Source organism: Ovis canadensis, chromosome 11 (assembly GCF_042477335.2).
Source record: "Ovis canadensis isolate MfBH-ARS-UI-01 breed Bighorn chromosome 11, ARS-UI_OviCan_v2, whole genome shotgun sequence".
Lineage (NCBI taxonomy): Eukaryota > Metazoa > Chordata > Mammalia > Artiodactyla > Bovidae > Ovis > Ovis canadensis.
The window spans coordinates 60186640-60200896 of NC_091255.1; the positions used below are offsets into that span (position 1 = coordinate 60186640).

General features: G+C 44.9%; 1 protein-coding gene across 4 annotated transcripts in view; it reads right to left on the minus strand.

Annotated features, from left to right (window-relative positions):
- RPTOR (regulatory associated protein of MTOR complex 1) overlaps positions 1-8723 on the minus strand; it is a 324493-nt gene extending 315770 nt beyond the window's left edge. For all 4 annotated transcript variants that reach the window (XM_069541947.1, XM_069541946.1, XM_069541945.1 and 1 more), the window contains exon 1: positions 7754-8723. In XM_069541947.1, coding sequence (XP_069398048.1) covers positions 7754-7915 — 162 coding nt within the window. In that variant the 5' untranslated portion in view covers positions 7916-8723. The remainder of the gene's footprint in view (positions 1-7753) is intronic.
- Positions 8724-14257: the final 5534 nt, after the last annotated feature.

The following is a 14257-nucleotide window of genomic DNA, read 5'->3' on the forward strand; positions in this document are numbered from 1 at the left end:
AGGTGATAATGAGGCAGAAACTTCCTCATCCATTTCAGGAAACTTCCACAGCACAGCACGTTGTTCAAAATGGAAAACGGCACGTTTTTTAAAGCAGGTGAAAAAATATCCATGTAGATGTCCCTTTGGAGCTCCTGAGTCTCACATGACAAACGCCAATAAAAGTTCATACACTTAAAATGCAAACTGAGAGAGTGACTGACAAACCCCACCCCTTTTACCCCGACATCAGAACCCAACTCCCGATTCTATCTGGACAGCAGCAGGGCCTGCCCTGTCCTCCACCCCTCCCACCGCTGCCTCCTCCAGCCCCAGTGGCTCTCACCTGGATTACCCTGCTCCCCTCCCCAGCTGGTGATCCCACCTCCAGCATAACCCCACTCCAAACCCTCCACTCCACCCACAGCCAAAAAGACCTTTCGAAACACAAATCTATGTCTGACATTCCCCTGCTTAAATCCTTAAGCAGCTCCTATCACCAAATACGTCAACAGTGAGTTTAAGGCTAGGTCAACCTGACTGATTTATGTTTCAAAAGGGCAGTTCAATGCAAACGATTTACTTATTTAAATACACTCAAGGCATTCAAGATAACCATGGCCTCCTCCCCTGTAAACACATGGTGCGTTATAATCTGGCACTGACATCTGTCTGTCTTATCAGACACCAAGGTGTGGCGTAGCACACTGAGTGAGTCGTAAACGTCCACTGAGCTGAGGCGAAGGCTTCTGCCTTCTACCACCTACCTCCCCTCACCCCACCGGGTCCATTCTCCTCCCCCCACAGAACAAAGCCATCCTGGGTGGGTGGCAGTGTGGCTCCCTGCAGGACACGATCTAGAAGTCTGGGGCAACAGGAGGCCCTAACCCTGCCCAAAGGACTAGATAGAAGACAAATGCCTTCCTGTCGCAAAGGCTCTCCACAAGCTCAGGATGGAAAGAGTGTACCAGATCCCTTTCAAGCCTGTCACCTGATTTCTGGTCAAGCTTGCTATTTTTGGCCAACCATCTAATACCTCATGCCTTCTTCCTAGTTTACGTTTGATGACCACTTTATTTTAACTACACTAAGAAGTCTCAAACATTTGGTAACAGGACATCTAACTACTCTTAAAGATTACTAAGACTTTCAAAGAGCTTTTTATATGAGTAACACCAGTATTTTCAATCTTAGAGGCTAAAACCAGAAAAAAAAAAGAATATATTTCCTTGTTTATTTAAAAATTATACTTATTACATTTCCAATAAATGTTTATATGAAAAATAACTATATTTTCAAAAAATTGTTAGACAAGTGACATTGTTTTCTGCACATCTCTTTAATGTCTGCCTTAATAGAAAACAGCTGACCTCTCACATGCTGCACTCAATCTGTTGTTATATGCTGTTTTAAGTATGTGAGAAAAATATGGACTAAAAAAGAAATATAGTTGGAAAGGACAGGAGTATCAGAATAGCCAAATAATTGGACATATTCTTCTTTGATATTATGTCAAAACTCAGTATTTGGTAATTTCTTAGAGGTCTACTGCAATCTACCTGAACAGAATAGAAAATGTAATCTATCCAAAACCACAGCCATGACTTTTCACACTCTATTATGTTAAAATCCATTGGCCCAACTTTGGATCTTTAACCCATGGATAATTTTATAATATCATGAATCGGTCACTTGAAAATACTGGTTCACTGAATTATGCAGATGTTCCAAGTGTGAAACACATTTCATTCTACAATATAAAAGTAAACTGTATTCATTAACACCCCCATCATCTCATCAGAAACATCTTCACATACTGGGAAGCTGGGAATCGCACAGTGGCCAATACAGGTGTTCTGAAACTCTAATTTTCGCTTGAGAGCTTAAATCCTACCACTGGCAACAAATTCTGTCAGTTGCCTTCCTTAAAGTGAAGCTAACTCAGTTTATCTTTGAGAAACTATCTGCCAGAACCCAAGCCTGACCGGGCAGGGCCAGCCGCCAGCCTCCTCCAGGTACAGCTTGTGGTCCAGGAAGGGCCGCAGCTGGTGGTACCCGCAACCGCAGATGCTCTTCCTCTGACAACCACGCCTAGGATCAAAGAGGTGTGTGCTAAGGAGCCAAGAATTAAGAAAACTAGTCATTCTAATGCTTTATGAAGGGCATTTGGAAGTGAAACTGGAAGCTTTTTTTTACTGCGAGTGCACGGTGATGAAGAAAACAATAACCACCAGCACAGTCTGACACCACCATCTGGATCCGAGCTCAGGCACCGGCAGTTTCACCCACCATCACCTCTGCACCATCAATGCCCCTGTCAACATGAAAGTGAAAACTGAAAGTGAAGTCGCTCAGTCGTGTCCGACTCTTCGCAACCCCATGGACTGCAGACCACCAGGCTCCTCCGTCCATGGGATTTTCCAGGCAAGAGGACTGGAGTGGGGTGCCATTGTCACATGAGGAAAAGACCAATAAGCCAACAATGATAACAGCGTCGCTTCAGGAACCCAGGCGGGCACGCCATGAGGACAGCTAGGCTGCGTCATCAGCATCGTCATCCGTTGCCGCTCTGCGGGCTAGCACACCGTCTGTATCCCCGCGCCACCAGCCCCCTCATCTTCCCCACATGCTTTTGTTTCAGACTCCCTGGTCTCTGAGCAGGAGTCTTCCAGTGGAGTGGAGGCGTTGTGATAGTTTTGGTTGTTTCTTTTTACCTGGGCTTTGTTTCTCAGATTTTGCTTCCTCTGTTGGAGCCCTGAAACAATGTCCCTGCAGGCCAGCCTATTAATCAAGCCTCAGTTTCCTCATCAATCACATTGAGGTAACAATCCCTGCTACTGAGTCTTAAAAGACATAATCTGTTGGAAGTTCTTTGTGAGTGATTCATTTTTTCACCAGTACTTTTTAAAAATATTTTTATTTTTTTATTTATTCATTTATTTTGGCTGTTTTGGGCCTTTGTTGCTGCTTGGGCTTTTCTCTAGTTATGGCGAGCAGGGGCTACTCTCTAGTTGCAGTGGGTGGGTGTCTCACTGCAGTGGCATCTCTCGTGTCAGAGCAGGGGGTCTACGGCACATGGGCCCAGTAGCTGCCACTTGGGTGCTCCAGAGCCCAGGCTCCATAGTTGTGGCACTCGGGCTTGTGGCTCCACGGCATGTGGGATCTTTCCAGATCAGGAATCAAACCCACATCTCCTGCGTTGGCAGGCAAATTCCTCATCACTGAGCCACCAGGGAAGCCCCTCATCAGTACCTTTGCACTGAAACGCTACTGTGTGCCAAGCACCATCCTTCATGACAGCAGAGACAAGGTCTTTGCTTTACGATAAAAAGCTAACTTCTGGGCGTGGAGTATGAAGAAAAGTATCAGAGACATAAAGAGAGAACATGAGCCACTGGGGAGCTGCTTGAGATGGGGTGATCAGGGAAGGTCTTTGAGAAAGTGACCTAGACGCTGGCTATAAACCACAAGAAGGAGCCAAGTGTGCAAAGGTGAGATGGAAGAGCATTCCAGGCCTTTCCATTCAAGAAGCAGAAAAGGCAGGCGTGGCCAGATTATGAAGCTTTGTGAACCAGGGTGACTTCTCTGTTCCACTCCAAGTACTAGGAAGCCAGGGAGAGGCCTAGTAAGGAAGTGACGGGATCTGACGTACACTTTCACAAGATCCCTCTGGCCACTATATGAAGAACAAGTTGTCGAACCTCCCTGGTGGTCCAGTGTTAAGGATCCACCTGCCAATGCAGGGGACATCGGTTCCATTCCTGGTCCAGAAGATTCCACATGCTGCATCGCCATACTGAAGCCTGAATGCCCTAGAGCCCGTGTGCCCCAACAAGAGAAGACATCAAAATGAGAAGCCTGTGCACCGCAACAAAGAGTAGCCCCTGCTCATCACAACCAGTCCTGCACACAGCAAAGAAGATCCAGCACAACCAAAAATAAATGAAAGAACAAATTTTTTAAGAGTAAACTGTAGGGCAAGAGAAGACACAAGGAGACCAGTCAGGACATGATTCTAGCTGTCCAGATGAAACATGGTAATTGCTTGGACTGGGCTCACAGCAGTGGAGACAAAATGAGGTAGTCCAATACAGAATACACTCTGCAGGCAAAGCTGACAGGTCCTACTGATGAAACGGATTGTACAAAGAGGAGAGGAAGAGGAAATAATTACAAATAAATTCCAGATGTAGAGCTTGAAACAACTGAGTGGGTGGTGATGGCAGCATGTTGTGATGGAGAAAACCCAGGCAAAGCAGGCAGCCAGGCATCTGAGACAGGAGTCAAGGCATGTAGACGGCACATAAAACCATGAGACTAGATGAGGTCAGCTAGCAAGGGGCATACAGAATAAAGAGACCTCCAAGATCAAGTTCCCAGGTACTGCACACTCTGCTGTCACCCAGCAAAGGAATCTGAGGAGGACCAATCAGTGACCTCAGAGGAAAACCTGGAGTTCCAGGAAGACATAGATGCAAGTGAAGGAAAAGCTTTATGAAGGAGGGAGTGGTCCACCCTGGAATGCTGCCAAGAAGTTGAAAAGATACAGAGAAGTGACATTTAGGTTTAGCAACAAATAATCACCGTGTAGAAGGACAGTCTGAGTGGCATGAAGGGAATCTAAATGGAAGAGATTGAGAGGATTCAAAGTGAAGAAACAGGGAGTAAGAAAGAGTTGTAAAGTATTACTACATAGCCCTGCTCCAAAGACAACCGAAATATCTGACTGTCCACATAACAGTTTAATGTAATCTACTCAGCCTCCTCCATGGTTTATTCAAGTTTGGCTACAAAGCAAGGTGACTAAGTCTAAAGACTGGTTTGGGAAATGGTTTCATCATTTTATAGCTATATCTTGCCCACTTGCAGGTACAGTGTGTCTGCTGATGGTTTTCTTTCGGAGCAGTAGCTCTCATGTTCCCGGACTCCATCCCACACACACAAAGTAAAGATTCATCTGAGACCAAATATATCCACATGCCCACTTTCTAGAAAATGAACTCTTGTGATAACGATGAAGTATCACAGTAAAACCCAAATGGGGAAGTTTTACACAAATCTGTTTTAGCCATAGGTCTATGAATGATTCATTTTTGAACTATAATTCATATGTCTAATTATTTGAAAATCACAAATCAAAAATGCCATCAATGTATATACACATTTACTACACACTGAAGTAACCAAAAAACCAACTTGATAATCTGATAATAACAGTATTGAACTAACAGTAACTTAGTAATTAAAATGCAACAATAGTGGCATCTGAAAACCAGAAATGATTTAACACCAAGATAGCAGGAATTCCAAACAAGAGTGCACTGTAATTTTGTGAGGATGTCAAATGCCGAGCGGCAGAAAACTTGGAGTTGTTACTCAACTTTGGTAAAGTTGTCAATTTTAGGAACACTTAACAACTGCACTAAATAGAACACCAGCAAGAAATTGCTAATACATATACAGTAAAAGTATGTGGACTTGCCTGTGGATCACAGGAAAAAGCAATGACTGAGTCTGCATTTAGGGCAACCGGTGGTGCACCAGAAGTGGCCTACATTGGTCCGCATGCAGGACAGCTGGACCCACACCTGCTGCTTTATGACAGTGCTGCACCATCAGACTGCTGGAGGCCACCCCAGCACAGGGAGGCAGTCTGGCCTGGATGCCCATGTGCTCAACAGTCCTAGAATCTTGAAATCACATACAGGTACCCCTTGGCCAGAGCCAGCCCCACAGATACACTGCTTCATGGTTTATAACATTTGAAGTCGTTCCAATAATTTAAAATTGGAAAACTTCACATTACAAAAAAAAGTTTTCTGGCTCGTCAAAGAAAAGAAAGACAAAGGGAGACCTGGCCAGGCTCAGCTGCCCCTTGAGCTGCACCCTGTGCTCTTCAGAGCCCCACTGATCCCACCCTCCAGAGCGTCAGAAACGAGTCAAACCTCAGCTGCCACTGATCTCTGAATCTGCGCCATTATTCTCCTTCTACCCGGCTTTTTTAGACTACCTTTCAATTCTCAGCATCATTTGGATTGGCACCCTTCATCCTGTAGAGTGTACTGAAAAAGCGCCCTCAGGGTCTAACCGGAAAAAGAGACTATAAGGATGGCCAGATGCCAAGTTCTCAGAAACAACTAAAAATGTTAGCTGCTGATATTTTTTCTTTATTAAACAACTTGCAAAGGCTGGATACTTTCTCAGCTAGCTCTAAGCCACAATCTCCGTAACTACTCAAGACTCCCAAAACTTTTCTTACTCTTAATAACCTATGAGGAGCTTATCAGGGAATGTTGATCATTCACAAATTGTTTTAAATAAAAGGTCAAAAATAAATCCATTAATCAGTTTTGAACAGTTTAAGCATGGTTTAAACATGTTTAACAGTTTAAGAAAAAGAAAGCCCTTTTCAAAAGAAAAAAAAAGCCCTAATTAGAATGAAAAAAGATTACAGTTACTTTTTAGAATAAATCTTTTCATATATGGACAGCAACCACAAAAGCTTTAAACCACATAATTAGTACTAAAACTGAATAAGACAGACTTTATACAATCTTTTCCAATGACCATCTCTGTTACTCCCTAAACTACTTTTGGATGAAACAGATTTTCCTGACCTTTTGGGCATGCTTAGTAGCTCAGTCCTGTATGACTCTTTGTAATCTCATGGGCTGTAGCCCACCAGACTCCTCTGTCCACAGGATTTTCCAGGCAAGAATAATGGAGTGCCATTTCCTTCTCCAAACCTTTTGAAGGTACGCCAAATAACAACTGAAGCACTAGTTCCTAGTGACTGAATAACTAAAATTACCGTAAGGGAAATCGTATATATGTTCAACATCATATACTGAAAACAACCATCTTATATAAACATATCCATCAGCCCAGAGCAAGCACAGTACATGATAATATCAACTACCCTTCTTAGGCTAAAAAGTTCAAATAAATAAATACAGTCTTGAAGCAGAAAACAAAACACAAAAAGACAAATTATAAATATGTATGGGTGACATAGTCCCACCCTTTTGCTCTGGAGGCCAGGAAATAGATGGTAGTTAAACAAAACTGACTTTCTTTCCTACTAGCAGCCTGGGTCACTATCCACATTCCAACACCATAAGGAACCACTACTAGACCCAAGTTCCAACCCCTCATACTCTACTATTAGAGAAATTCTGCCTCCAAGTAATAGTAACAGGACATGACATAAAAGGAGCAAAGCCTAGATTCAAGACAAATTGCTTAGAAGGCTTTGGTAAAGTTCATTGTAACTTTAAAATAACTTTGCATTAATCTGTTACTAGCTGAACATTTGCCAGTAATCTTGTTTTCTAGCATACTATATTAGACTTCTGCATTCCACCTAGCTTGGATCAAAAAAAAAAAGTAATCTAGTCACTAAAAGTAGACCTACCATGTGGGGACAAATACCACATCCCAAGTTGTCTTTCCTCTAAGTGTTAACAGTACTAAGTATATCCAAAAAAGCATGCAAATACTTGCAACGCTGTATTTTCTAACTTGTGTAACTTTCATTGTCTGAATTAGAACTCCCTTTGAATCTAATTAACACTATCCAGTGAATAACTACTAACCAAAACAGCCTTTTCCCTTTACAACCAAAACTGGAGTCTGAAATGATTTGTACTTTTTAGTTGACCTGCAACATGTGTCTGGGAAAGAATATCGCCGCTCTACCAAGGACATACTTCTGGCTCTGAACTTTCTTGAAAAAACTACTCAAGTCCAAGGGGCGCCGGCGCTATCCACTTACCCGATCCTTCATCCTCCAGCTCTGAGCTAAGGATTTGGAGCCTTCGATTTTCTCACAGTGCCTCTTTTTCATAAAAGCCAAAGGCAGGTTCCAGTCTGTAAGGTCAGCTTCATCTTCCTCCCCGAGTCCCAAGAGAGGCGACTGCAGCATCTCGGACTCCATGAGCGGGGGAGGGGGTGGGGGAGTCCTGGGCAGCAAACGCTCGAGAACCTCCAGCCTTGAAAACTAGTGTGTACCAGAATGGGTGAAATAAGAAACAGAAAAGGGGGAGGTAGAAAAAGAAATGGGTGGAGAGGGTGGAGAGACCCTCACTCAGGCAAAAAGTCTGAGATTCTTCTAACTCTGCGCGGGAAGTCGGAGGGGGTGGGAAATGAGGAAACCAAGAGGCTCCGCACAGACACACACACGCCCCCAGTTCCCAAGCCACCGGCTGCTTCTGAGGCCGTCAGTTCCCAGAGGGGCTGCGAGCGGAGCTGTCAAAGGCGTGCGAGACTCCAGGCCTCACGATGACCCTGCTCTCGGCCTCCAACGTCTCAGCCGATCAGAGGACAGGCAGGCCGCCCGCTCTTGATGCCGGTTCGCCGACTGGGCTGAGGTCTTCGGCCGAGGGGATGAGGTTCAGAGCGCCTTGGGTCTCCTGCAGCCACTCTCAGCCCTGCGGGTCGCGCACTTGCAGGAGCTGCTGCAACCAGAGCCAGGACCGGCCCATCGTGCTCGCCCGCAGCCGGCTCCTCAGCACTGGGTCCGCGCGGCCTGGCCGGTCCTGGCCTCCAGCCCTATGGCTCTCGCCCGTCTGAGAACGAGTCTTGAGAGACAGGCTACACAGAGCCGCGGAAAAGACGGGTAATGTGGGCTTATTGGGTTTGGGGAGTTTTGTCCTCTGGTTTCAAGCTACAGTGAAACTCCGCTCATCAGCACATCAAGGAGGACGCCATATTGCCAAGACCCAGCATGCAGCGCGATCTACGGCGTGGGTAACAGGCCAAACTTCCTCAGAGCGTTCTGCCGCGCTTCCCAAGAGGCAGCGAGAGAAGTCTCCGCCCCCTTGTTACCATCGTTACCACAATTCAGCTTGCTAGTTTATAGCTTTTCGTTCAACAGATGCGTCACATCAAAGTCTGTCCTATAAATGAAACTGTGTCATTTAATTAATTTTGAAAAAAATCTTTATTATTACAAGTAGACCTACATCCTTCTGAAATTAAAGGAATCGACCCCTTGTTTTTTCCAGATTTTGGAAAAGCAAAAGCTTCCGAAAGAATCATTGATAATATTACAAAGGAATATAGTATCGTACGCGAGGTTGGGAGGAGACGTACTATCCTCCACAGTATCAATCAGACTCTTATTTTTAAGGAACACAGCGAAAAAATTAATTTTGACAATTGTAATTTTTGTTTAATCCATTTATTTTCTGAGCGGTTTATTCTTATTTGAATGTAGCTTTACTTACAAACAGCTAAAAGCTATTACAAACAGCTAAAAGCTATAGATCTCTATGCGTGGATCGCCTCCTGCACTACTTTATTGCTCTATTCCGTAAACATTGCGTGTTTACAGTGTGTGAGAATGTGTCCCATGCAGAGGGAATATAAACCCCAAGGGGCATGCAGTGCCTGTCTTCAATAAACATAGTGCCTAGTGAGACACACATGTAACCATTAGATAAAGTAGTGGAGGGTGGGGGGTGCAGGAAGATCGGCAGGGAGGCTGGTCTTCCCCTCTGCATTTAGGCTTTGAGGTAAGGCCCACGTGTATCTGCATCTCAACTGTATCACTTTCCATGCCTGTGACAACATTGATCCATTCCTTAACTAGTTCAGCCTCACTTCCTTCAACTATAATCTGGGTTTATATAATACCCACCTTGAAGGGTAAAATTAACCTGTGTAGGAGTCTGGTATACAGTGAGTGTCCAATACAATGCCAGCAATGATGGGTATATACCAGAGGGAAATCCAGCAGCCCTGCGTGCTTTGTTAATCTAAAAGAGTCAGGCTGGACTCTCAAAGAGACCCTCTTTCTCAGTATGGTTTCCTAGGGCTTTGACACGATGTCAAAATCCATATCAAAATCCTGAGAGCGGGTATTTCCCTGGGGGTCCAGTGGTTAAGCTTTTGTCTTCCAATGGAGGGGGTGCAAGTTCAATCCATGCTTCGGGAGCTAAGAGCCACATGCCAAATGGCCAAAATACCAGAACATAAACAACAGAAACAATATTGTAACAAATTCAATAAACACTTTTAAAACAGTCCACAAATAATAATTTATTAAAGATAATAAAATAATAATAGATAATAAAAGATAATAAAAAATAATAATTTTTTAAAGATAACTGATTTAACCAAAATCCAAACAGCATTTGTGTTCCTTTCAACATCTGAGTAAATAGTGCAATCCAAAATCATTCTCACCTAGCACATAGCAGGCATTTAATTAAAATTCTTGGATTAAAACATTACCATTCTAAACATTTGTTCAGTTATTACATCCTCATGAGCCCCATTCTCCCATGAAAACTCAAGACAAATTCACCAGAACACAGATGGAGGTTAATATCTTCCTTTTTCCTTGCTATCAGTGTTGGCAAAATGTCCCCCACTGTCATCAGCAGAGGCTTCAGGACTGCAGGGTCCTGAGAAGATCCCACTCTCACCTGAGGGCAGTGTAACTCCAGCTCTGCCTGTCACCCTGCAGCATACAACAGTGAAGGCCAAGGTCCCCAGGCACTCTTTCAGAAAGCCTCAGCTACAGGAGAGTGGCAGCATTAACCCCATTCATTCCCAACTAGCCCTGTGACATGGGCATCAGTGAAAGTCACTCAGTCATGTCCGACTCTGCAACCCCATGGACTACAGTCCATGGACTTCTCCAGGCCAGAATACTAGAGTGGGTAGCCATTTTCTTCTCCAGGGGATCTTCCCAACCCAGGCATTGAACCCAGGTCTCCTGCATTGCGGGCTGACTCTTTACAAGCTGAGCCACAAGGGAAGCCCAAGAATACTGTAAGCCTATCCCTTCTCCAGCGGATCTTCCAGACTCAGGACTTGACTGGGGTTTCCTGCATTGCAGGTGGATTCTTTACCAACTGAGCTATCAGGGAAGCCTGTGACATGGGAAAGCTGCTTAATCTGTGTGGGAATCAGCTTCCTGACCTATGAAGTATGTCACCTGGGGAAATCCACTCAGCTTGTCTGACATTCTCAGTGAAGGTAGTAATGGAGCCCGTGGAACCCAAACATGGCAGGTTGTCAGAATTACCTGGGTAATGATTTTAAAATTAATTTTCCTGAGTCCCAGCTCAGATGTACTGAATCTTGGGGAGAGGGAGGACAGAGATTCAGAATCTCTATTTTTTAATCAGATAACCCTGACAATAATTTAAAATCAGTCAGATGTGGGGACACTGGGTAATATTCTCGCTAAGGAAATCAAGCAATAGTCTCCTCCAGTGATTCCATTCCAGCCCAGTGGTGGACCTTCAATAACTGTTTGTACTGAATTGGGGTGGGTTGCCATGCCCTCCCCCAGGGATCTTCCACAGGATCCCCTGTTTCTTACGTCTCCTGCATTGGCAGGCGGGTTATTTACCACTAGTGCCACCTGCTGCTGCTAAGTCACTTCAGTCGTGTCCGACTCTGTGTGACCCCATAGACGGCAGCCCACCAGGTTCCCCCATCCCTGGGATTCTCCAGGCAAGAACACCGGAGTGGGTTGCCATTTCCTTCTCCAATGCATGAAAGTGAAAAGTGAAAGGGCAGTCGTTCAGTCATGTCCAACTCTTAGCGACCTCATGGACTACAGCCTACCAGGCTCCTCTGTCCATGGGATTTGCCAGGCAAGAGTACTGGAGTGGGGTGCCATCACCTTCTCCAAGTGGGAAGCCCCAAATAAATGAAACAATTATCCAATCTTTCATCTAACACATCAGAACAAGACTCATCCTCTCCCCCGAACTACATAACAAAACACCCTCTAGTGTTTCACAAATGTGACCCCAGAACCTAGAGACATTTGAGGTCCATGTACTGGACTGATGATTTGATACACACATTCTGTCCCCAGCCCACCACCAATTCCTACAGAATTTCCAGTCTCTGCCCTCCTCTGTCCACAGTCTTCACATCTGAGACAAGAAAACTTTTATTTTGGGGTCTCACAGCTTGCAGGATTTTAGTTCCTCCAGGAGGGATCGAACCCACGCCCCTTGCTTTGGAAACACAGAGTCTTAATCACTGGACCACCAGTGAAGTCCCAGGCAAGAGAAACTTAAAGGTGAACCTCCAAGGACACTTCAGCATCAAAATTCTGTTATTCATGTAAAAACCAGAAAGGGGCTGGTGAAAGCCCAACTCCCAACCTGAAGGTTCAGGAAGGGGCTTGAATCATTTCACAGCATCATGACATTTAAAAGAAACCTCTTCCCAGTGTTGTCATGAGAGACTCTATTCGAGTCCCAGATAAGCATTTGGAAGCTTGACTCCAGGTTTCTGGAAGGCAGGGAACGTCGATGACTAATGACAGGCTGGAAATTCAAGGGCTAACGTTTCTCACCTGGGTGATCTCATTACCGCGGCGTGTGATCCGCGGCCGCTTGGGCCTGCAGTTCGGGTTCCCAATGTCTCCAGTTCCTCACAAACAAGGACATCTCCTGCTTGCCACAAAGCCTCTAAATAAGATACTTTAATCATGAAAACAAGTTCTACAAATCTCAAAAAATGTGTGAAACCTGATTTGATTCGAGCTGTGGAAGGGGAGAGGGTGTTGATGATATCCCGCTGGGAGTGAACATCAAGCTGCAATGTGAACTGGGAGAGAAAGGGCTTTTAGGGCCAGTTCTGATGTGAAACGTAGCAGCTAAACCACCACCACTGATGTGAAACAATCAATAACCTTTGACTTTCAGGTACAGAAAGGGGAGTGCTATGTGCCGAGTTGCTTCAGTCATGTCCGACTCTTGGCGACCCTATAGACTGTAGCCCACCAGACTCACCCTCTGTCCATGGATTCTCCAGGCAAGAATACTAGAGTAGGTTGCCATTTCCCCCTCCAGGGGATCTTTCCGATCCAGGGATCGAATTCGTGTCTCTTATGTCTCCAGCAAGGGCAGGTGGGTTCTTTACCACCAGCACCACCTGGGAAGCCCAGAAACGAGGGATCTTGTCTTATAATATGCAGGTGGAGCAGAAGACCCCTTAAAACCCTAAATCTCTGATTATTTGGCAACCAGAAGCCAAAGAAACTGCAAAATGTGCAAAGAACAAATATAAATAAAACCTGAGTGTGTGGGTCAAATACAACACAGGTCAGGGGTAAATCTAGGGGCAAATTTGGGAGAACAGCCAGGGCAGGGAGAGGGTCTGAACAGATGCCTCGGGAACACAGCACATTGCCCAGGAAGAACCAAGGAGGCTGGGTTTTCACAGCCTTCAAGCTCAGCGGTTGGCTCATCTTCTCTCAAAACACAAGACCATCACAGCCGAGGTATTCCATTTGCAACAGGATAGCCTGCGTTCCATCCTCCAATATTGCAGTTCCTCTGCTAAATCAATCAAGGGCACTGAATGTGTTTTGTCATCAAGAATCAGAAGCAAGCCTGGAGGTCAAGTAACTTGAGAAAACCGGGTGCTTCGCTGAGTTATTGTTTTCCATGCAGGGAGACAGGCCAGCTCCTGTCCTTTCCAGAGAAATCTGTGCTTAGCTTAAAAGAAACCAAAATAGATATAAAGTACTTTGCTTTTTGTCTGAACATCATTACTTTGTTTTTAGCAGACTCCAAGCCACCCTCCCTCTGCAGGTCAGATGTTTGGTTGACAGCAAAGTGAGAAGAGAGAAAGGGAAGTAACATCACCCACAGTCAAAGACACAGGCTGCAAGAACCCAAATGAACCTGCCTCCCTCTCTGCCCATCCTACCGTCTAAAGATATGGCAGTGTTTGTGTATGCAATTTTCACCTCCTATTGCACATCTTTCTATTTTATGTACTAATTTTTTTTTACAAGTAAGTAAGATTGAGCAAGTAAGGTTTAGAGATGCAGAAACAAATGTTATTCCATTTTTTTAAGGCCTCCCTGGTGGCTCAGTGCTAAGGAATCCGCCTTCCAATGTAGGAGACATAGGTTCGATTCCTGATCCAGGAAGATCCCACATGCCGAGGAGCAACGAATTTCTTGCACCACAAATACTGAGCCTGTGCTCTGGAGCCTGGGAGCCGCAATAACTGAGCCAGTCTGCCTAGAGCCTGTGCTCCGAAATAAGAGAAACGATCGCAGTGAGAAGCCTGCACACCCCAGCTAGAGAGTAGTCCCCGCTTGCCGCAACCGCAGAAAAGCCTGCACAGCAACAAAGACCTGGCATAGCCAAAAGTGAGTGAATAAATATTTTTTTAAAAATGGGGTGACCCCTGAGTAGCATGGGGATATGGTAAAAGATGTCTCTTAGTAAATAAAGTTCACCTGCTATCCACACTTCTTTCAGAATTGAGCATTTTTGCCTATCCTCAG